The sequence below is a fragment of the Delphinapterus leucas genome, chromosome 9 (assembly GCF_059928025.1).
Source record: "Delphinapterus leucas isolate spDelLeu-1000000601 "Yukka" chromosome 9, BTC_Dleu_Yukka2, whole genome shotgun sequence".
Classification (NCBI taxonomy): domain Eukaryota; kingdom Metazoa; phylum Chordata; class Mammalia; order Artiodactyla; family Monodontidae; genus Delphinapterus; species Delphinapterus leucas.
In genome coordinates, this window is record NC_143137.1 from 85,490,682 (window position 1) to 85,515,611 (window position 24,930).

Genomic DNA, 24,930 nt, shown 5'->3' on the forward strand with positions numbered 1-24,930 from the left:
TTGATCTATGGAAGTGCTGTTCTCCCTGTGATTCAATAAAAGCATTCGATGAGTCAGAGAGAGAGCTACGTTTAGAATCAAACATCAAAACCCTTTTCTTGTTGCCATCAAAGAGGATATTGCAGGTCAATCCACTTATAGCTCAGCTGAGTCTATTGCTTTACTTTTTTTTCCTGTTTTCCTTTTTATACAAAAGGTGAGGTTTTTTTCCCCCAGATTATTTTACATGTAGTAAAAACATGAGACACTGTTGAAAAAATAGACACAAGGCCATAACTGCACAGAAGAAATGAAAGTCTTCTTGAATTAATGGTAATCTCAAACTGTTACATATTTCACTACCTTTATTTCATCATATATGAATATTCATTTCTGTCCATTGTGAAACATAATGTCGGCATTACTCTAAAATCAAAAAAATCTATAAAAATGTAAGTTGAAAGGAATATATATATTTTTCTCTATTGCCAGGCCATGCCATTTATGTAACATGTATTTTTAAAAGTTACTGTTTTATAGTTTTTTTTTTTTTTTTAAACAAAAGACATATTATCTACTGGAATTTCTCGAGGACATGCCTCTACTTCTGTGGGTAAATTATAGTGGTTACATCCTTTATGAGGGAACTTATTTGTAAATGCATTTATGTTCTTAGACTTGTCAACTTTGGATATGATGATCTTCAAGACCAAGAGAAATTATCCAAACACCCAACCTTGTGTGTTTTTACCAACCATACAGGTAGAACTGGGTTGTATTTATCAATTTACTTAATTATACTTGAGTTCCATACATTTAGCCATTGTTTAGCTATATTGATCTTGAAAGTAAAATATAATAGGGCCACACTCTTACATAAGTGATTATATGGATATTTACGTACCAAATTACCTTCTCCACTGTAATTTTATACATTTTCTGTCTGTATAAAAGAAGCCACAGTCAGATTATTGTTCTAATAGTTTTTGTATTATTGTTCTAATAGAGGGGATAGATTCATATTTAATCAAGCTACATTTTCTCACCTGCTCCATTTTTAACAAATGGCATACGATGATCGGGATGCTTTTTGTGTCAGGCTTACTGATGTTTGGGTTCTAAACCTATGTGCTTAGCTGCTTTAAGACCCATGCTATAACCTGAGCTGACAATCAGAGCTTCACATAAAGTTGTTAGTGTACAATATTCCATCTCTTAACACCTGTTTATTGTAGATAGAGAAAACAGAGAGGGAAAAAAAATGCCTGAAAATGAGAGGAGAGGAGTATGGTTACAGTCAATGAATCTGGTGGAAAAACTGCTCATTAACCGTAATAATCATCTAAATAATCAACTCTAATAACTAAATCTCATAGCCATCTTTAACATCCCAACTTGAGTGGACAGTTACCACTTAAGTAACGCTTAGACTAAAATTGCTTTCCTTTAAAGCCAAATTATGTGGTATTCATTGAGCTGACAGTTATGGAGCACTTACTGTGTGCTGGGTATTGGGGGTACAATGGTGAGCAAAACTGACCTAAACCTTTTTTAGTAGAGTGTTACTATTCAGTATGGATGTTAGACGTTAAATAAGTGCACACGTAGTATTTGAATAGAGTCGTGGTACATTTTATGAATGAGAACTACAGGAAGCCATGAGAACATATAACAGATGTTTAATGGAAGCTACTAATACCTTCAAATATGTTTTAGTCCAGCCAGTACATTTCATTTTACAGAATGAAAACTGAAAATTGCTTCCTTTCCCACCTCACTCCTTCAAAATCCATCCTATAGTTTTTCTGTCCATCCAGGATCTCCCTCAGCCTTGTAAGTCCCTCTATAAACCAGTCTTGGGGAGTTTAGGGCAGGAAATGATATTTCCTTTGAGACTTGAAGGTTGTATATGAACTAAGAACAGGGTGACTGAAGTAGAGTGAGCAAGAGGGAGAGTATTGCGAGAGAGCGTTGAAGGGGTGGGCAGGGGCCAGGTTGTATAGGGCCTTGCAGACCATGGAAGGGCTTTAGGTTTTATCTTAAGGGTCATAAGGTCATTAAAGTTTTGTTTTTTTTTCTTATGACGACCTTTTATTTTGAGAATGCTCAATTGTACAGAAAAGTTCAATAATATAATGAACATCCATGTACCTTTTACTTAAATGATCATATCATTCACAATGCTTTATCATTTGCTTTATCATTCTCCTCTTAAATAGATAGCATTTTTTTCTTTTTGACTAAATCATTAAAGTAAGTTGCAACCACCATGATACTTTACCACTAAATAATTCAGCATGTATCTCCTTAGGTTAAGGATACTCTTACATAATCTCATTTCCATTATCACTGAAAGAAATTAGCTACGTTAATCAGTAAACTATTTCATATTCAAATTTCCATAATTGTTTTTAAAAAGTCCTTTTCACGTGTATGTATATATGTGTATGCATATACACGAATAGATACGTGTACGCATATAACTTTTAAAAGATCCATGCGTTACATTTGGTTGTTTTGTCTCTGCAGTGTCGTAATGTAGACCGATTTCCACCTCCTATCTTCTGTCCCTCTTTTTCTCTTTTCACAACATTGACATTTTGAAGAGTCCAGGCTATTTGCCTTGTGGAATATCTCACATTCTGGATTTGTCTAATTGTTTCTTTGTGGAAGTATTTAACTTCTTTCTCTTTCCTTTACATTTTCTGTAAGTTGGAAGTTAGGCCTAAAGGCATTGTTAGACATAGGTTAAACATTTTTGGTAAGAATATTTCATAGGTGATGTTGTGAACTTTATTTGCACCAGATCAGGAAACGTATAATGTAAGGACGTCCTACTGTTAGTGACGCTAAGTTTGGTCATTTGGTTAAGTGGTAAACACTGCCTGTCTCCCTTGTAAAGGTACATTTCACCCTTTGCGTTAGTAATCTGTGAGGTGATACTTTGGCATTAAATTACTATCCTATTCCCCAACAACTTTTCATCTGGTGGTTTTAGGGTCCATTGACAGTCCTTCACTGAAGTGTTCTAAGTGGTTAGTGACATGATTAGATATGTATTTTGAAAAGATCACTGTGGCTGCTGTGTGAAGAATAGTTCAGAGGGCACAAGAGAAAAAGTGGGGAGATGAGCAGTTAGGATAAGGTGTAGTCATATATTTGAGATGAGGCTTGATCTGGGATGGGCAGTAGAGGTAGAGAGAACTAGGTGGGTTTGTGATGAATTTTGGAGATGGAACTGAGGAGACCCGCTATGAACTAGATGAAGAGGAATGGTTCTCAGGTTTCTGGCACAAGCAAATGGGTCAACAGTGGTGCCATTTACTGAGGTACACTGGTTTTGGTGGGGCTTAGGAAGGGAGATTGTGAGTTTTGTTTTGGACATGTTAACTAAGAGACCTGGAGCTTAGAAGGGGAGTCGGGACTGGAGATGAGTAAGTGTGGAAGTTGTTAGACCATAGCTGGCATTTGAAGCTGTGGGAAGGGTAAAGGGTCAAAAGGGAAGAGGTTTAGGAATTAGATCTGGGAGCAAAAATATATAAAAGTTAGGTGGAACATCCAAAGAAAAAGGAAAAAGTATGGGGAGAGAAGAGGAAAACCAAGTGAGGTGTTATAGCAGCCAAGAGCAGAGGGAGTTTCATAAAAGAGAGTGACTGTTAGTAGGTGGTGAGAGGTGGAGTCCATTGGGTATAGCTGCATGGAGGTTACTGTGAGTAGTTTGTGCTGGGTGATTGAGGTGAAATCTTGATTGTGAATGGTTAAGTGTCATGTGGGAGTTGAAAAATTATAGCAGCGTGTGCAGGCATGAGAGAGGCAGCAGCTGAAAGGGAAAGTGGGATTTAGGGAATATCATTTTTTGAGACAGTAGCGACTCTAGTATGTTTGAATGCTTATGGGATATTTAGTGGAAAAGAAAAGATGACAATACACAGCAGAGAGGAATGACCAGTAGAACAAATTTGCTTAGAAGGTGAGATGTAATGGGATCCAGAGCTCATGTGGTGGGACCAGGCTAGTACTTGACTACCTTGTACTTGACTTTAAATCTGTTGGATATAAATAATCATTTTAGGCTTTTATTCTATGAAGCTTTTATTCCTTCTTAGTTTGTTCCCATAGGAATTTCTCATGAACAGTAGCAGCTTATAAACATGCTATCTATGACATATCTTAAGAAATAAAAGGTTAATCCGGCACGAGATGTGAAAGAGTGTTTTTTTCCTTTCTCAGCAACATCTAGGAGAATAGCAAATGAGCCTTGCTTTTCGCAGTCAGCTTTGAAATAGAAAAAATAAACCTGTTTCAAATGGGATGCTTCCAGATTTACAATGAAATAAACCAGAGAAGCACCCTTTTGCTTTTCAACTAAGAAGTTGTCAGTTCATGTATTTCCCAAATTACTTTTCAGAAATAACTTTTTAACCTTCGTTGTTAAAACAAACAAATACCTACTTCAGCAAAGTAGGAATGGAGAAGAGAGCAAATAGTCTAATCCCTATATGGCTCCCTTTATAATAGGGAGCTTAATTTTCCACTGGTGTGAAGAACAGAAAACATGGTTCATGAAAAAAAATATAGGTAGACTCAGAGCTTTTTACAAACTCAACTTATTTCAACTATTTACATTAATGCTGATGCTGTAATAACATTGGATGTTCAATTGTCACATATTGGTCATTGGGAGCTACTTTGTCCTTTCAGCATTACTTTTTACATTCTTGAAAGCATCTTTGTCCTGAATTTTCCTACCCTAAGAAATGATATCTGCTACCTTCCAGGGAGTTAGAGGTTAAAATCTGGAGGCTGCTCATGAGAATTGGTGATAGGCAAAAGTGCTCTGCCAATGTCAGGACACTTACGTATTAAGATTATGAGTTTGTATAGATTTTTCTAATAAATTTTTTACAAATCAGGGACCTCCTAAAGAATTGAAGGAAAGAAAATACACTCCCTATCCAATAGTCAACCCTGAAGCTGTACTTAGAGTTCTCCTGTGTGTTCTAACTCCATGGTGGCTGTAATTCTTTCTTGTGCACCACCTACTGGGAGGTAGTGAGGGGTGAAAAGTGTAACTTCTCCTTCCTGTACATATAATTGCAAGAGTTGCCCTTCACAAGTTCCCAGAATTAGGTCTGTGTTTTAGCATTTTATAGAGCCTTTTACAATGAGATAATTTCCCTTGGAAAACTTTGTCCATAATAGCTTTCATTGTCCAAATGGTTTCCCCCAGGCTAGCCAGTTTTGAGATGTTATCTTCATCATTGATGAATATTCATTACACATCTCTGGATACGCCATTAAAAGCTTGCTTTGTTTTTTCAAACTCTGACTTCCCCCAACTTGTAAATAGCGGCAAAATTATTCTGAAATAATAATAATAAAGCAGCTAACCTTTATGACCAGCTATAACTTCTTTGCCAGAGCTTTATACATATTACCTCATTTAACACTCACATTAGAACCATACGAAGGAGGTTCTATGTTTTCCTTATTTACAACTGAGGAAACTGAGGCTTAGAGAATTTAATTAATATGACTCAGGCAAATTTAAAAAATACTGATGCCTGAATCTCACCCCAGAGATTCTGATTTAGTTGATCTCAGGTGGAGCCTAGGCATCTGTGGGCCCAGGTAATTTTAATGTACTTTCAGAGTTGAGAACCAGTGCTCCAGAGCTATGCTGTCCAAGAGGGTAGCCACTAGCCACATGTGGCTATTTAAATTTAAGTTATTAAAATTAAATAAAATGTAAAAGAAGTTCCTCAGTCACATTAGCCATCCTTTAAGTGCTCAGTAGCCACATGTGGCTAGTGGCTACCGTATTGGACAGCACAGATATCGAACATTTCAAAGAAAATTCTAGAGATGGGACAGCTTTGCAGAGCCTGTGCACAGCCCATTTCCCCTTGTTGTGTCTTTTTTCCCCCCTTTGGGATTGGGAGAGGGGACTAAGCCACAACATAACTATTTGGAGATATTTGCTTATGAGATCTGAATATGGCTCTTGGTGTATGTAATTAGGTTAGTTTATTCTACATCTCACTTTAACTTTCTTCAAAACAAGAAAAATGATAACCTCAATTCTCTAAAGGATGGTGTGCAGAGGATTTTGCTAGAATGGAGGTTATGATCTTCCTTATATTTTTGACATTTCACGTTCATTCCTCAGGGTAGTTTCCTAAAAGAAGAATTACTGGGTCAACAGGTGTGAATATATTTAATCCTCGGCAAAACTGTTTTTCGGAGAGGTTGTACTAGTTCACTCTTTCATTACTATTATTTGAGAATGTTCTTCCTACTGCTCCATTGACAGAATTGATTATCATTTTTAAAACTTCACTAATTTGAAAGGAAAAATGTGGTGGCTTGTTTTAATTCTTGTTTCTTTATTACTAGAGAGGATGAAGTTTTAACTCTGTTTGCTAAAAATGCCTGTGATCATAGAATGTAAAAGAACAGGATAAACCAGTAGGGTTTTTGCTGGTAGTATGTTTACTGTATAAAAGTAGTCAAAGTGGTACAGAGGACTTTTGTATCTCTTATAATTACTATTTTTGTATCTGCTTTAGTATAGCATTATTTTATTCTTAAAGAGTCTGCTGTAATTTTAAAGCAAAGGTATTATCATTGTGTGGTCATTAAGCATAACAGTAATTTTAAATCTAACAGAATTGTTACTTTTTTATCTGATAAAGTTATTCTTTTTTGTTGTTTTCTGTTGAAAATATTGCAATGAAATGAATTTCTAACAATATATGGCAGTCTTAAAAGTCATTAAAAGAGTCACAAAGGATAAATATTATAACGAAATGCTTAAATATGTCCTTAAATAGTCTTCTTAGGGAAAATGGGCCTTTTTTTTCCTACCATGATTTTTGATAAAGGAACTCTAATGGACTATGGTAGAGGAAATATTGCAATTCACTGAGTAGAATAATGATTGAATTCACACAGCTAGTTAATATTCGCTCTGGGACTAGAACCCAGGTTTCCAGGCTCCTTGTCAAGTTCCTTTCCACCCTGGAAATCTCCTATTTCAGGTGATCGCATAAATGCTAGCATTAGAATAGAAGTATCAGTTTAAGCATAATGCCCTCATTTGTAGGTCATTGATGGACTTACCTAGTCTGTCCAGGTGGCAACAGCTGCTAGAGGTGATGGACAGTTTTACACAATGAAACAGGTGGAAAGGCTGAGGTTGTTCTGGAGTGGTGGGCCGAGTGAGTGTGGTCAGGGCTCATCTGGAAAGGCCACTCTATGCCAGGAGCTCTCCTCAGTGACCCAAATATGGATGGGGACAGGCACACACACCACACTTGCTCTTGTTGCCCCAGTTTGCTTTCCATTCTAGATAAAGAAGAACTCTGGAAACTTTCTGTAAATAGGAGACACATTTTTGATAAACTGAGGTCCATAGCTATTAGCAATGGCTGGAAAGCAAGCTAAAAAAGGGCACAGGGGAGTATATGTATGTAAGGAGAATCTCGCGAAGCTTTATAAACTTCTCTAGGTTCCTGTGATTTCATATACAGAAGTCTCTCTCTCTCCATTTTCCTAGCCTTCAGTAACCTACCACAGTAAATTGCTTATAGTGTGTGCTGAGTAATTGTTGAATTGAAATTTCTTAGCAACTTGTTAATAGTCCATTTCTAGAATTTGGGAATAATCTATGAGGTAAATTGAGGCAGAACATCTAAAGGAATAGCAGTAAGGTTAAGTGGCTTAGGAAACTTTCTATTTGTCTACGATTCTTTTAAGTTTTACTAAATACCTTCTTCCTTCTAGGAAGTTTGTGTGTATGTTACTGCCCGAACTTTGACTCTTGGGAGCAAATCACGTATTCAGTGCTTTACTTTCATAAAGGTACTTTTCATTTATTTTTTTACTTTTACATAGTCATTTTTTCCAAATAGCAGCAAAGTAGATAGACTTTAAAGTCTTATTACCTTGTAACAAATTCAATCAGTACATTGTATATCTGTATACCTATATAATACATATTTCCTGAAGAAATTCATGAATGATGAATATTAAGTGAGCTCATTATTTTTATATTACATTTAAAATAATATTTTGTAATACATTTTTTTCTTGACCTGTGTCTTTTTTCTAAGCCTGTAGACCAATGCTAAGGGATGTATTTGCCCAAAGTGTGTGTGTTTGATTTTTTATTATTACTAACTGAAAGGTACCAATAGATTTAACTTACAAAGGTACATAGGGTTTTAGTTAAAAGCTTCCATGGTCTCGGTCCTTAACAGGTCTTAGACCTAAGATACATTTATTTCATTTCATACATCTGTGGCCCAAGAAATTGATATGCCAACAGTCAGCCTTGGGGACAGGAGTAAAGTGCCCAAACTTTTCTAGCTCTGTAGTTGGTCACAGAGTGCCCTTTAATAGTTTTAGCCTGAACCATACTAAAGAGTATTTATTTCGCTTGTTTAGTTCCTTAAAATTAGTATTTATATAGTACATACTGTGGGTAGAGTTAAAATTGCTTAAAAGTAGAATTTTCAAAATAAAAAAAAAATTTATGCCAGGTCACACCAGAGTTTATTCTGCAGGAGTGCCTAATAGTACCTTCAGAAGTTAGAGATTAAAGTAAAAGAGTTGAATAACTTAATAACGAAGAAAGTAAAAGTAAATTCCGAAGACCTATATCTATGCTTTAATAGTACAAGTCTGATATTTGTGGAACGTTTTCATACATTTTTCTAATGATTAATCTAATGATTAAAGCCAGAAAATAAAACTTTTCTGAAAGTTTTATTAAGAGCTAATAACCATGATTAAGAGTTAGAGGAGTGGAGAGTGAAGCCCTTAGTAGATAGTCTAACGCCCTTTCTGAGTCACAGTGAGATTCCTAAGTGATTCAGAGAAGTCTCTGAGGGCCTTAATGACTGCAAGAGTGTGGCAGTGAACCTTGAGGCACGAGGGCCAATGAGCCACCTGGTCTCCACCTCTTGGATCCTTAAGTAGATTTCTTCAGGTCCTTCTATCCCAGCACAACCCACCTTTTAAGGTCTAAGTTTATACATAAGCCCAGAACAACTACTGGCTTGTGACTGCACTCAGGTGATCCACCTTCAATGCTGATTTTTGGAGAATGATAGGGAACCAGGAGCTCTAGGGCTCCAAAGACACTTGCTTTGTCAGTTTCACAGTTACTAAATGTGGAGAGTATGACATGGAGTCACTGCCTTGGGTGGAATCCCAGCTCTTTGTTTCTTAACATCCTTTCTCTGGCTTCATGTTCTCTCTCCACAGGGCACGGCAAGACCTTCACTGCTACTCTTGGGCATGTTGACTCACGTGTGACAAAGGGCATTACTTTTCTCAGCCTTGGTGAGTGAGAGGCACAGGCGTCTCTCTGCTCTGTCTCTTCTTCCGGTACATGTTATGCCTCATTTTCCTCATGCCTCTTTGGGACTCGGGTTGTGATGACTATGACTGACCTTTTTGAAGCCAGATAAGGGAAGGTTTCCTCTGGAACGCACCCCCCCAAAAAAAAAAAATCAGCCTTTTGGCAGGGGGGCGAGGCAATGCATCTCCTTTCTTAGGGAACCTGGGCTGTGGGCTTTCTTATGTTTTTAGTAGGAATCCTAAAATGCCATTTGTTAGTATAAAGATGATGACAGTGAGCGAGAGGTTTCCTAAAAGCCTATGAGAAATAATACGTGATGTTGTCCCTTGATTCTAGAGAGACAAAGGCCCTTGAGAAATTGTCTGTTCCCTGTTGGTAATTGCTAGAAGCTTCTGAGTCCCATAAATTTTTTATGGATCAGCTTGATTGAGTTGTTTTTCATTGAGTAAGTATGGTAAAGGGAACTTGAGTATTTGGCTTAAACATAGTGAGTCTGTAATGAAGAAAATAAAGAAGGGGATTATTGTACCTCCCTACTGAAAGCTGCTGTTCCATGCCAGTTGGGGTGAGGGGCACAAACCGGTTAGCACAAGACTAAACAGAACTGTTGTTTGCTTGCATATGGGATATGGCACAATATTTTAAAAAGAAAAGCTTTAGCTTTCAGGTTTAGAGCAGATGGATTCTTGAATATTTTCTTCTTTCCCTGTTTCCCAGCCCATCTACCATCATGACAAAGGTTTAGGAAGGTGTTATGTGAAGGAACTGGGCAAAGTGAGAACCAAAGTGATAAAGACCATAAAAATATTTTTTTTGGGTCTTTTTTAATCAAAGTATAATTGATGTCCAATATTATATTAATTTTAGGTTTACAAATAGTGATTCAATATTTTTATAGATTATACTCCATTTAAAGTTATTACAAGACAATGGCTATATTTCCCTGTGCTGTACATTCTTATACATAGTAGCTTGTACCTCTTAATCTCCTACCCCTATCTTGCCCCCCCATTCCCTCTCTTCACTGGTAACCACTCGTTTGTTCTCTATATCTGTAAGTCTGCTTTTGTTTTGTTATACATATTTATTTTTTAGATTCCACATGTAAGTGATAACATAGCGTATTTGTCTTTCTCTGTCTGACTTATTTCACTGAGCATAATACTCTCTAGGTCCATCCACACTGTTGCAAAAAAAAAAGATTTTTATTTTGAATGATACTATTGATGAGGAGAGATATCTTATGCTAAGTGGGCCAGTATGTGCCAGTTTTTAATATGAGCTCTGAACCTCTGGGAAGTTGCTTTAGAGATGCCTGCTTCTACTGCTTCCTGTGGTAAGAAGGATAAATATAAGGTTTCCTGGGTCTGAGACTTGATTCTTATCAGAAATCCTTTATCAGCATCCCATCTCGAGAGTGATGTGGGAAACTCTCCACTAAAAAAACTTAGCCTTTTGTGAGGTCAAAGGTATCCTTCCTCTTCTTACCCCTGGGATTGACTCTTGAAAAGGGCAGGCATGATTTAATCTCTGGTCTTCAGAGCGTGGAGAGGGCAAAAATACTAGAGCTTTGTAAAAATAGGCTATCTCACATTAAGCCATCTTTCCTTCTTTAAACAGATTTTAATATATAGGCACAAAATTGTACCCAAGATTAGAACTATTCTAGAGGTAATTTTTATGACAACAGTATTGCTTTTTGAGTGATGTCTTTTTTGCAATTTATTGCATGGAATTTCCCTGAATTGTCACCCTCTTAAAAGGGGCTTAAATTGATTGAAATATTAAAGAATAGAGTTTTGGAGGAAGTTTTCCATGAACCCCAAACACCTGTATATAAGAAAGATATGTTTATACATTAAAAAACTATCATTTTAAAAATTAATACTATATTCTAAGTGTTTTACTTGTTATCTTGATCCTTACAACAATTCTTCTTGGTGACGTTATCCGCATTTTACAGATAATGAAACTGAGTCTCAGAAAGTCTGTGATGTGTGCCCAAGCTTCTTCTAGTGTCTCTTATCAGGGGCACTATATTAGTTTATTGCTGCAATAAGAAATCACCACACATTTAGCCCCTAGATAAATAACACATTGTCTTATGGTTCTGGAGGTGAGAATTCTGCAAGGAGTGAGTCCTGAGGTGTCAAGGTGGGGGCAGAAATGGTTCCTTCTGGAGATTCCAGGGAAGAATTCATTCTTTGCCTCCTCCAGCACATAGAGGCTAGCATTTTTTGGCTTGTGACCATATCACTCCAGTCTCTTGCATCATCATGTGGTCTTCTCTTCTGTAGTCATGCTCCCTGTTCCTCCCTCTTATAAAACCATTTGTGATTACATTGGGTCCACCTGGATAATCCAGGATCCCCCCCCCCCACCTCAAGATCCTTAATCACATCTACAAAGTCCCTTTTATTACTTAAGGTGACATATTCATAGGCTCTGGGGATTACCATGTGGACACCTTTGGGAGCCATCATTCAGCCTACCACAGATACTATTGACATTTTTGGTGAGAAAGTAACTTTTGGGTGGGAGGGTCCTGCACATTGAGGGATTTAACCTCCTTGGAGCCCACTTGCTCATCAAATGGCAGTAGGAATCTCCCTTCTACCTGAAAAATTGTGACAACTCAGAACACCCTCATGTATTTCCAAATGCCCCCTCTCCCAGGGACATAGTACCACCCTAATTAACTGGCTAAGCTGTAGGGCTAGGAGTTAATCTAGGTCATTTGATGCCTTTCCACTGTGCCCTACTATATCGTTATTTGTGTTTTTCTACTTATGCATTACCATAATGGTAACATTATTGCAACCACTTGTGCTAACTACTTTAACATCACTGAATCCACAGTGACTGAAAGGACACTTATAAGTCAGCTGGTTAGTTTTACATCCTCTTTCCTTTCCCTTCCACAGAATGCCTTCTGTGTACATTATTAGCATGTATTTCTTTGCTTCTTAGGGGAAAAAGAGTCTAGCTGGCTCACTTATAATCTAAATGTTTCATCTATATGAAATTCACTACTGTTGTATGAGTTTCTTTGTTTTTCTAAGATCCTAGAAAAATTATTGGCAAGGGCTACTTCTACCTTGCCCCCTTCTCCAGAAACCTATTTTTTATACCTTGCCTCAGTCTGTATACAAATGTTCTTTGTACAGAAATATCTAGTGCAGGGACTGTGAAGATGTGCATTCTAGGCAGCTTGCTATGCATGGAAACATATTAGTACTTCACAAAGTGTCAGAATGCCTGCAGAGACTGTTTTGATGAGTATCAATTTAAAGCTTCTTTAGAGAAAATGACAACGATGATGAGCAGTGGGCAGACATAGGAAACTAAATTGTAGAGCTTCCCCCACATGGCAGAAATTATGCAGGAAATTCCCATGATAAGCTATTTCCAGCCTGTCAGATTAAGGAATAATTCATGTTGCTGGATATTTTTTATTCTAACTTGTTCTCAGAGCTCATTTAGATTCCTATAAAGCCACAGTTCTCTTAGAAACAAAACTACAGATATAAATGAAGATAACCATGGCTAAATGTCTGAAGAAAATGAGATATTGCTAGGAAGATGGACCGTACTGACATCAGACAGCTTCTTATTACATTGGTCAAAACCTTTGTGTTTTAAGAGGTTCAAAGAAAAATAGGGATACCGTAAAGTTGTTGGCTTTATCTGTACCTATACAGCTCTTGCCACGTGGAACTGACTTAAATCTTTCTCTCCCACAGACTATTATGTAGCTGTTTACTTGCCTGGTCATTTCTTTCATCTACTTAACATTCAACATCCAGACCTGATCTGCCACAGTCTGTTTCTGACAGGTATGGCTGTAGTTTTCCCCCTCATGAACAGGGTACATTTGGGTTCATTTTAACGTTAATATTTATGTTTGGGGCAGAGGGGCTTCTTTTATTTGCTGATCTACTTTTTTTTTGGCCAGGAAACAGTGAAGTGATTGATATGCTACCTCATAGTCCTTTACAGTCACTGTCAGGATCCCTGGTCCTGGATTGGGGTTCTGGAAAGCTCTATAGGGCGCTCCTCAATCAGTCATATTTATTGGAGTTCCTGTGGAACACCCGGCTGGACTGCGAGAAGCTGGCCTTGTTGCACTGTGTGCTCTCATGTGGCCGAGACCCACGGCGACTGGAAGCCAAGGTGGGAATATAGCTTAAGTTTAAAAAGTGGCAAATGGGCAACACGTGTACATTTAGTAGCTGAAATGAACAGAAGTTATTTTTATTTGGTAACAATTGAGGTTTACGGTCTCCGTCGTGACTTGAACATATTCTTCATTTGTGCTCCTTTTTTATGGACACAGACCTCAGACTGGGAGGGCGTGTCTGTTCTTTTCACTCTTCTCTTTTCCATATTGTGAGTAAATGTTAGGAAGTGCTAACAAGGAAGTGCTCGGTAAATAGTTTCTCAAATATCTACTTTTTCTCCTGGTTTGTATTTGGTGTATATCATGAAAAGGACTAAAATCTGGTGGTAAATAAAATCTATTCATGACATTTTAAATAGAGATAGCTCACATTTATATTTCACATTATAGTTTATGAAGCACTTTCATACATCTTATCATTTAATATTACAGCTATTCTGTGAAGTTGAAGAAACCCCCCATTAGACTTGATTGGGACCAATGGGTGGTTGGTCGATTGAAAAAAGATGGCCTAAATATTTTCTTTTAACCTAAAATATATAAATGTACATTTATTCCTGTATCTTTTGATGTAGATTACAGCCCTTTCTTTGTGTATCAGCTAATTGGAGTTCAAAATCGTTTTTCTTTCATAAAACCACTAAGTAATGTCTTGACTTTCTTTATCTGTACCTGTATGGCTCTTCCAGTTACTTTCTTTTTCTTTTCATTTTATTCCCTAAGGAGGTCAATAGTTTAAAAATCCTCCTTTAAATAGTGTGTATATCAGGCAAGTTTTTCTTTTATAGTTGTCTCACACCTAGTTTTTTAATAAGTGTTTTAGAGACATGCCTTGGAGTCTTTCCCAAGCTTTCAACTTTTATTGAGCCGCCAGCATTCTTTTTGTATCCATATTTCACTTGTCTATGGTAATATTTTATTAACTTAACTAATTGTGAAAATAAGCACAACTAGCTTGATGAGTAGGTTTGGAAATAAGAACAATTAGTGGCAGGATCAGAAATGCAAGAGTGCCCTATGGCTAGGCAAGCCTCATACCATCAATTCTAAGGTCGGGAACAAGGGGTTTCGTTCCTGCAGCAGGTGAGGATGGTTATAGAGGTTGATTGAGAGAACTGTTGATATAACAGGGATTATACCTTCCTTGATAGCATAGCCATGCTCACAATGATTAAATGGTGTAATTGAGCTGAAATTCAAACACAGGTCTGCTGCCTCCAAGCTCAGTGGTTGAGTTTGGTTTTCTCCTGTATCCATAGCTCTTCACACTGCGACTTTGCTGTAATATGTCCTACTCTAGCTAAAACGAACATTGGATTCAAGAAGGCTTATTTGGATCCCAGTCAAGGGCATTTATTAAAGTGATGCATGAAAAGGACCTCATTTATATTTTACCCACACAACCTTACGTTATGTATCTCAGAGATTGTGTAGAAGTGAATGTGTTCTTAGGCAATTCTAAAAGAGATATAACATTTTAAACTATTCATATATATTTTGTACTTCTTTGGTGGTGGGGGCAGGGTGCAGATTTAAATACCAATAGATTTGTCTTCTTACTTCTTAAAGATTATTCAGTGGATTTCTGAGAACATCTCTGCCTGCCATTCATTTGACCTCATTCAGGAATTTATAATTGGTAGGTGTTGCTGATGGTGCATAGTAAGTTGAACCCTTGACCCTTTTGCTTAAGGGAAAGCAGTAAATTGATAATGCCTCAATCTGTCAAAATGCTGTTTAGGAGTGTTTTTTCATTTTTTTAAAACTCTGTTGTAGTCAGCACCTAATTAAATTTCGTTCTCTTGTGGTTTTGTAAGAAGCTGTGGCTGTTCAGAGACTGATGACATATAAGATATGATCTTGATTCTATAACCTTATTAGTGATTTATTTTAAGCGTTGTGTTGGCTGGTTCTGTGTGAAGTGGTTATAACGTCATTTGGATAGATGTAAGTGCCAAATAATTTTTAAAAAATTATTCTCAGTGTAAAAAGTAGAACCTGAACATTTTAATCAGCGGATAGAACCATGATTAGCCTTTTGCAGATGAAGGATAAGGCAATGAAAACTTTTGTGGGTTGGCTTGTTTGGGTGCATTACAACGTCTGCTGCCTTATTCTTCATATTAAAACGTCTTTTTTCCCCACCAAAACTTACTCAGCTTCTTCATATTGGAGCATCTATCCAGAGACAAGTAACATGGATAAACTCTTGCCATACTCCTCACTGCTCACTTGGGATACAGTAAGTTAACACTTTATATTCTTTCTGTAATTAAAATTGATTCACTGCTGTGGGTCAGTTGTAGGACGTTCCTGTCACAGTAGCCAAGGTTGTGATTTCATTTCTGTTTTGATGCATAAGGATCTGAATTGGAGTTTTCTGGCAGAAAAATAATAGTGAGTCCTTGCTGTTGGCCAGTTTTATTTACATAAAACAGTAGAACTGAAGGAGAAGGCACAGCATACGTGTTACTCTTCCTACTACCAAGCAGAATGAAGCCTCTATCATCTTCAAATGGTTTTAGTTTTTAATTTTTTTCAAGCAGCTAGAATAGACGAAAATATTTCTTAGGGTTTTATAAATGAGCAACGGCTGGACCACTGCTGTTATTCTGAGCTGTTCTATTTACTTAGTAGATTAGCACCTTCATGAGCTTTTTCCCCAGCCTTAGAAAGAAAATCTGTGATAACTTTAGAATGTCAAGATCAGTAAAAGTCAGTAATCTTAAGCAACTCCATGCCATTCAAACTTTTCTTCCTGTTGGTCCAGACTCCCTTCCTTTTAGTTGGGAAGAAATGTTTCAGGAGAAAACATTGTTCACTTTCTCTTGAATGTGGTTCAGTGAACTGAGCTTTGTTGGATCAGAAGTGAAAACCATGTACAGGCTCCCCCTGAAAAAGGTTCTGCCTCTCCTCCTTTCATATTTAGATGTTAGAACTACTGTGTGCTTAGTCTCGAGGCAGAGGTTTGTATCAAAAAAGCATTTAGAAAAGTAAATTTAATTCAGGTAGCACAGACGCAGGAAAATAAGTACTAGGATAAATGGTAACACTTCCCATTTTGTTTTTAGACTATCTAAATATAGTCCTTTAAAAAGGCATATCAGATGTGTTTGATTAATTTTTTTCCTTTTTATTTTGTTTTCTGTGGCTGCGCCACGCGGCACACAGGATCCTAGTTCCCCGACCAGGGATCTAACCCGTGCCCCCTGCAGTGGAAGCGCAGAGTCCTAACCACTAGACTGCCAGGGAAGTCCCTTGTTAGAAGAATTTCTCAATTTTTGGTATACGCAATGGTAGTGTTTTCCCAAAGGCCCTTTCTTCTTTGTCTCTCACTGTTAGAGTTCGTCAACTTTCATGCCTCTCTGTAAAATTATAAGGAAAGATCTGAGCTTGTTTCTTCTCTAGGCCCTCATTGTTTGAAGAACCCTTGTCAATATACATGCAGACTCTGTGGTAATGTGGCAGGAAGTTCGCAGGTTAATCCCTACCCCTCCCCCAGAAGCAGGAAATGTACATTTCATCTTCCTCCCTTCACCACCCAATGCTGGCTGTCGCTGTCTTGTGTTCAGTGTCTGGGAGGCCGGGTCTGGACCTCTGGTTCCCAGGGTTGTGTTTAAACATGGTGCATGTGTTAGTTGGATGTTGTGTGAGTGTCATCCTGACAGGTAGTTCTTCACATTTGCATTTCTCCTCCTTTGTGGGGCAGAGGAAATGTGTGGACATACAGAGTGACATCAGGAAGTCCTACAAGAAGTACAATATGAAAAAACCCAAAGTTTTAACCACTGCGTACAGAGCTTATTTTGGGGTTTATCATGTTGCTTTAGACTTCTGGCGGTTGGAGTAAGTTACCCTAAAGGTCTCTCCTAATCCTGAAATTCTATGAGCCTATGATTTTCTTTAGCAATGATGTAAATCATTTTCTTTTCTCTAATCTGCATATGCTCTTAATGCTATACCCTTAATAAATAAATTTCGTACTTCTGTATGGAGACAGATTATTTCTGTAAATAACTGAATTGGGTTTTTTAAGATACTAGAAAATATTGTGTCTTACACATAGATAATCCTGAATTATGCTTTGCAGACAGTGAGCCTTGTTATACTTATTTGAAGATGCTATTTATAACCTAGAGCTGTAGTGAAATTTCTGTTGCTGAGTAGTGATAAGTGAAGCATACATAGATTTTTATTACAGGCTTTCTCCTGTCCATTGGAGGACTCAGTTGCTTGAATGTTCTGGAAGTTTATTTCTCCATCCCTGTGATGCCCTTTTTCTCAGAAATATTGTATGTCAATAAAATCCAGGACATTTAAGTTGTAAACAAATACCAGGTTTTATTTGTATTTTCTTATATATCATCTACTTAGTTTTTAGGAAATGAAAGAGGAATTGACTAGTTGACAGGTTAATATACATAATTAACATGGAAACACACTTTTTAAAATAAATAAGTGGAATTTTGTCAGTTTATCTTTTTATTTAAATTTCTGTTTTAATGCTCACTAGTTAGCAGAATGTTATAATTTGGACTTCCTGATATGAATTGCATCTTGCACATTTGCCATGGTGATCTTGCTAGGTAAACACTTTATGGGGATCTCTTATTTCCGAAATCACGGTAGAGGATGAGGTGCAGAACAGTTTTCCACTGAGGTCAAAAAAGAATCCCATTAGTGAGGCAGGGACCAACTATAATACATTTAAGTGAAAGAGAAGAAGAGGGAGGAAGGAGTAAAAAAAAAGGAGTGTCCACCTTATTATTATACTTGATGGTGCAAATATAATTTGCCTCCTTTGTTCTTAAATGGAAATGTGTAAATAATACATTATTTACTCTGTATTTCTTCATAATAGTTTATCCTTTCCTTTAGTGACACTGTCAACTGTTACAATCATAACTTTACAGAATATTTCCCTTCCCGAGGCAAGAGATAGGCGGTGTTCACTGGTATTTATAAACCCCAAGTTTTATTTAAAGTAGAGGTTAGCAAACTGGGAGCTGCCCTCAGCTTCTGTCTGCACAGAAGTCACTTCCTGAAGGCTCGGGCTGGGGGTAGTTGATACGTTTAGCAGTTGTGTGTATGTTTTTCCCCCACCACAGGAAATTCCTGGAATAACCCTTGTGACAGAAGAGATTCCGTTGCCTCTTATGAAGGTAAGTGCTTACAGTGAGAGACAAAAAGCCCAGACCTGCGTGGCTTCCTCGCTGGCCTCACGGTCGCCTGCCCCGAGTGTCGCAGTGGTTCCAAAAGGGATTGTAAACTGTCAGGGGAGGATGCTGCAAGGGGTAAGGCTAGTTGTCTAGGCAGTCCTTCCTAAATGGTAGTCACCAACGATGATATCAGGGCAATGCTTAGGAATGCTCTTTGAAGAGGGAGGTTTTCTGAAGACAGAGAACTACAGGCTCGATGTGAAGTGTATAGAAGTCATACTTTCCACTGTGCCTCAAACCAATCCATGCTGGAGGAGTTCTTGTAAATTTTCTTGAGCAGACCTAGGAGCTGTTTTTTACTTCACTTGCATTGTCACCCCCTCACACACACACACACACACACACACACACACACACACAGAATCTTAAAACCATTAAGTAACCTGGGCTGGGATTAACTAATTTCCTTCTCGTTCTGAGAACAGTGTTTCTGTTTCTCAAGAGTGACCTGCTCGGGCTGTCCCTGTGGTCTCAGCACACACCTTCTTCCTGCCCTCCAACAGCAGCGTTAGTGTCTCTCTACAGTCTGGTGGTTTCAGAGGAGTTTCTGGTACAATAGGGAGGGTGGGGTGGGTGAGCAGAGAAGAATGTGTATGTAGTTAAAACCGAGGAGTATTTTAGCATAGTTTTCTTGAAGCTCCTTTGTTGTTTTTGGCATTGCCTCCTGTTAATTATAGCTTGGTGTGTGCTGGGAAATCTCAGCTTTTGGCAGCAGGCAGCCTAGTATGCTGCTGCCTTTTACTATTTACATTTGATTCTTTTGGACCCACAAAGGGCAGGGCAGGCTCAGGCAGCTGAGGGAAAGCCTTGGGCGTTTGAGGTCACGGTGATGCCCTGGGGGTGAAAGAGGGCTGACTGGGGCAGGTTTAGTGGTTCTGGGTTTTGGTCCTAAGAATGGTCCTTTAAGGGGAGATGGACAAGAGATGTATCTAGGCAGCAGAGTGTGAGACAACTGTGAAGGTCTATAAAAGCAGGAAGACGAGGGAAAAGGAAAGTTTGATTAATAGCTTAAAAGATTCTTATTAAGAGCCTCCATCCTTTCATTTTATTGTTTCTGCTTTTACCACTAGTCCAGAAAATCCATACTGTGTTTAATGGACACACAATAAACCAGTGAAGGAAATTTTAAAAAGAAAGCAATGTCACTCACAATTCTACAGTTCCTAACATATTGTCTCTTTGCCCCATTTCCTCTTGGTCTTTGTCATAGGTTTGCATGTTTTACCTAGTAGTAATGGCCATCTAGTGATATTTAATAAAGATTATGTATTATAATATATCATACACATTTTCATGTTGGTACCTAAACTTCATAATTTTCATAATTATGGTTTCTAATGACTCCATAGGTTTCCACTGTGTTTCTGTGTCTTAGTTTATTTAATCATTCTTCTGTTTTGAGACATTTAGTTTGTCTCTAGCCCCCATTAAAAAACATTTTTTTTTTTTTTGCTATTAAAAACAATGTGGCAGTGAATACTTTCATGTAGTTTTTTTTTGTGTGTGTGATTTATTCCCTTAAGGTTAAATGCCCAGTAGTATTGTTGGGTGAAAGGCTATGACAATTTTTATAGCTTTTGATTCTTATTGCCAAATTGATATTCAAAAAATGTTGTGATCATTTACAAGGGATTTTTGAGTTTATCGGTTTTACTATAACCTTACATTATTATGTATTTTCATTTTAAAAATTAAGTAAGTATAAAAGAGTGATGGGAAGGTTCTCAAACTTTTTACCACTTGCCTTATTCTAAGAATACAATTTGCCTTTGCTTGGAAACAAAATAGCTTATTTTTGCACTCTCTGACTTTTTTCTTTTTTCTTTTCTATTTGTGTGTGAGTGTGTGTGTGTGTGTAAAATTATGTTTTTATGAAGTTCATTTTTCTTCCTTCTTGATATTCACTTTGCCTTCTCCTCACTTTTTTCTCTTCTCCCCTAATTATCTTTAGCATTTGGCTCTGCAGAGGGTTGTTTCCCATGAACTGTTCCCAAACATGCTTGGAAACTCTTCCGAGACTCCACATACATTCATGTGTTAGTAAGAAGTGTTACGTAGGACAAGTGTGAGCTGTAGATCTCTTCACTGTCCTCTCCACGCAGACACAGTCCATCAGGGAAGGCAGAGGAATGCTGCCGGGATTTGCCTTGGGCTCAGGAGAAGATGTCACTGGGTTTGGTGGCCAGCTCCACCCCAATCCCCCACTGCCATCACTAATCATCCCTTCCAGTTCACAGGACACCTGGTCCTGATAGCTCTCATTTGTTTCCCCATCCCTGCTTGCATAATACCTCTCAGAATAAGCAGCTGCCTTTGACCTAGTTCTACCGCAATTCCCAGCCTAATGATATTGCAATGGATCTTGTTGCAGTGGCACATCCCACCTACTTTTCCTCCCTCCCCAGGCCATTATGTGACTGTTCTTGCAGCTTCCCCATATGAGTTGTCTTTGAGCACCCTTGACCTGAAACACAAGTTACCTTTCGAAGGCATGCTTGCTGTAGGACTTTCCACGAGGCCCAAGGGACCCCAGACTACTCTGACCACACTTGCTTCCATCCTGCTTGGAAGATGACTGCGCTGATAAGGAGTCTGAAGAGGGAAGAGCAAAATGAAACTAGATGAGCACTTCCCTTCTGCTCTCTCTGCAAATAAGTTTAGTGTGAAGTGAAGCACTTTACAAATGTTTAACATATGAACATCGAATTTAATTGGTTTATACCAGTTTACCACCTGAAAGACAAAAGCCTTCCTTTATAGAATGGTTTCCAAAAGAATTTTTAAAAAATGAAACGAAATGTATGTTAAAACAAGGCCCTCACCTTAAAAAGGAATGTCATCAAGAATGGCCTTCCTAAGAATGAATTTATCTCTTCCACGGGAAGTCATGTAAGGATTAAAAAAAAAAAGTAGAAACCATAGCTTACTTGAATATCAAGAATGGAGAAATGGAGTATTTTTATTAAAGTATTGTTAAGCCAGACATCTTTAGTTTCATTTTATAAAGTAAGGAAGCCTTTAATTTAATCATTTGTGTAGCGACTATTAACTGTCTGACCTAGAGACTGGGAAGGAGAAAGACTTCAAGCCCCGCCCCAGTTATGGCCACTCCAAGTGAGGGCATTGCTGCAGTGTCCATCAGGGGTCTAGATGCCCCTGAGCAATTGCGGAAAGAGTGGTTGGCACCTGTGCTGTTCTCCATTCAGAGACTGGTTCACTTAATTATGCTTCTTCTCTGAAACACTTAAAAAGTGTTTAAAAAATACTTTTTTGGGCAGAGCATGACTATAATTAAGCGTCTAATGAAACACAAAAGACACTCTTTTCCTTGACCCTCCCAGTACAGACAGCCACCATCACTTAAAGAAAATGTTTCTTAGAGATCCAACGTATCAACAATCGCAGTGTAGAAACTTACAGTTTTTAAAAATGAGAATGGTTGCTTTGACAACAATGTAGCATTAACAGAAATGTCAACTGGTTATGTGGGAAATACTGACTTTCCAAAGTTTAGTTTGTACATATGTGATCTTGTGATATAACTAGAAATATATATTTGGTCTTCTTCCATGGTTCCTGGCACAGAGCTCCTAAAATCCTTGTAATTTCCTAAGTGATAAAAGCTACAAGTGCATCTTTTGTTATAATGTTTACTGTTTGTTCCAGTTCCTGAAGTAGCTCCAGAGTACAAAGGTGAAAAGAATGCCTTTTATTATTCCTAACAAGCCCCTTCCAGCCACACCTGAGTTTGTTAATGAGGTGGCCTTTGGAAAGCACCTAAGGATGGAGCTGGTTGCCAGGAAAACTAACCATGTGATTAGCAGGTTGGCACTTTGAGCCCTCTACCACCACTACCTTCCAAGGCTAGAGTGGCTGGAGATGGAGTTCAGTTACCAACGTCCAGTGATTCAATCCATCATGCCTATGTAATGGAGCATCCATAAAGAACCCTAACTGAAGACCTTATGGGTTGGATGAATATACAGAGGTGCAGGGCTGGGGGTCCTGCGCCTGGAGAGGGCATGGAACCTCAGAGCCCATTCCCACATGGCCTGCCCCACGCATCTCTCTTCAATCTGGCTCTTAACTGCGTTGTATACTTTTATAATCAACTGTTATATAGTAAGTAAACTGTATTCCTGAGTTCCATGAGCCTCTGTAACAAATTCTAGAACCCATGAAGGGGGTGCTGGGAACCTCGGATTGATAGGCAGTCAGTCAGAATCACAGGTAACAACACGGGCCTGTGATTAGCATCTGAAATGGGGGGCAGTCTTGTGGGACTGAGCCCTCAACCTGTGGGATCTGACAGTATCTCCAGGTAATCGTAGGACACCCTGCTGGCATTGGAGAATTGATGGATGTGGAGAAAAAAACCCCACATGTTTGGTGCCCAGAAGTGAAATATGCTGTGAATAGACTGTTGTAGAGAAAAAACAAGAGTTATTCCTATACAACATATTTTTTGGGACAGAGTGTTATGGCATGTTCAATTAATATTGTAAAAACATAATTTTATGATTTTACAAAGAAACACAACTTATTAGAGACAGAGCAGCAGGCTGGTAAATTCATTCCTGTCATATCTGTAGCGATGAGGGTACCTTCAGTTTACTTCTCAGATGATGAAATTGAGGAACAGACCCAGGATCAAGAATTCTTGTTTTTGTCTCTCTCCTACAGCCACTAGGCTGTGCTGCTTTTATTCATAGTTCAGTTGAAGACATAATGTTTAATTCTTAAGGTTGAGAGGAGGGAACTGTCTTAGCATTGGCTTTCTCAGGATATATGCTGATTGCGAGATGGAATAGTTTAGAGCCATATTTAGGGAGTTACATGAAAAATTACATCTCATTAAAAATGGCTAAGAGTACTACCCAGCTGTGCAAAGAAGAGAGATATTTTTTCTAAATGTTGGGAAGAAGGAGAAAGTCCACTTATAAATAGGAGAACTTGGCCTTACAACATGCAGTCCCCTTGGCAGGAAGCCTCAGGAGTTCCAGTCGCTGGTCCTCTGTATGGATGGCCTGCTTACAGCATCTTGGCTTAGTACGGTACCTTACTAGCCTTATGGACACAAAGACATTTCTATTTTATTCTGTCTGTGCTGGAGGTAGTAGGTCACTGTGTTTCTCTGGGCTGCAAGTAAAAGCTGATACTGAGATGGTATCCACTGAAGAGCCAAGTTGGATTGATGCTTTACCTGTGCTAGCTGAGCCCTGATATGAAGGGTAAAGTTTCTCTCTGAGTTGGCTTCCTCTTCTGTAAAAGAAGATGCTGGTTCATCAGCAGATGTAGGATCAAAGCCAGAGGGTGTTTAAGAAATGAAAGGCAGGGCTTCCCTGGTGACGCAGTGGTTGAGAGTCCGCCTGCCGATACAGGGGATACGGGTTCGTGCCCCGGTCCGGGAAGATCCCACATGCCGGTCCGGGAAGATCCCATGTGCCGCTGAGCGGCTAGGCCCGTGAGCCATGGCCGCTGAGCCTGCGCGTCCGGAGCCTGTGCTCTGCGACGGGAGAGGCCACAAGAGTGAGAGGCCCGCGTACCGAAAAAGAAAAAAGAAAAAAAAAAAGAAATGCAGAATTTTTTTTCTGGCAGTAATTTGCAGCTGAGCCCGTAAGTACCACAGGGCTTTTTTTCTTCTTTTTTTTTTTTTTTTTTTTTTTTTTTAGCGGTACGCGGGCCTCTCACTGTTGTGGCCTCTCCCGTTGCGGAGCACAGGCTCCGGACGCGCAGGCTCAGCGGCCACGGCTCACGGGCCCAGCCACTCCGTGCCATGTGGGATCTTCCCGGACTGGGGCACGAACCCGTGTCCCCTGCATCGGCAGGCGGGCTCTCAACCACTGCGCCACCAGGGAAGCCCTTTCTTCCTTTTTAAAGAAAAAAAATCAAAATTATTTCCCACATAAATGGGAAACAGTCCCTTAATGAAACCTTTTGGTCTGTTTGTTCAATTAATAGTTGTGATGGGCTACATTTGGTAATTATTTTATGTCATCCTAAGAGACAAAATAAAATTATTTCTCAGGAAGAGACTTGGAATCATTTTCCTTCCTTTAAAATCAAAATTTAAAACTCCCCCTGTGCAGGGAAGTGCTTCTGGGTCATTCCTTGAGGATCTGATGGCTTCTAACACCAGAGTCTCCCAGAAGTAGCTAAATTTACGGGTATTTTTCTTAGAAAGC

General features: G+C 38.6%; 1 protein-coding gene across 4 annotated transcripts in view; it reads left to right on the forward strand.

The window, feature by feature from the left end:
- GSAP (gamma-secretase activating protein) overlaps positions 1-24,930 on the forward strand; it is an 89,786-nt gene that overhangs the window by 32,228 nt on the left and 32,628 nt on the right. For all 4 annotated transcript variants that reach the window (XR_016394372.1, XM_022554445.3, XM_089917765.1 and 1 more), the window contains exons 12-19: positions 656-741; positions 7,765-7,842; positions 9,250-9,327; positions 13,090-13,182; positions 13,302-13,519; positions 15,096-15,165; positions 15,686-15,768; positions 18,635-18,688. Coding sequence is in view for 3 of the 4 variants with exons in the window: in XM_022554445.3 (XP_022410153.2) it covers positions 656-741; positions 7,765-7,842; positions 9,250-9,327; positions 13,090-13,182; positions 13,302-13,519; positions 15,096-15,165; positions 15,686-15,768; positions 18,635-18,688 (760 nt within the window). In the remaining variant the exon portion in view is untranslated. The remainder of the gene's footprint in view (positions 1-655; positions 742-7,764; positions 7,843-9,249; positions 9,328-13,089; positions 13,183-13,301; positions 13,520-15,095; positions 15,166-15,685; positions 15,769-18,634; positions 18,689-24,930) is intronic.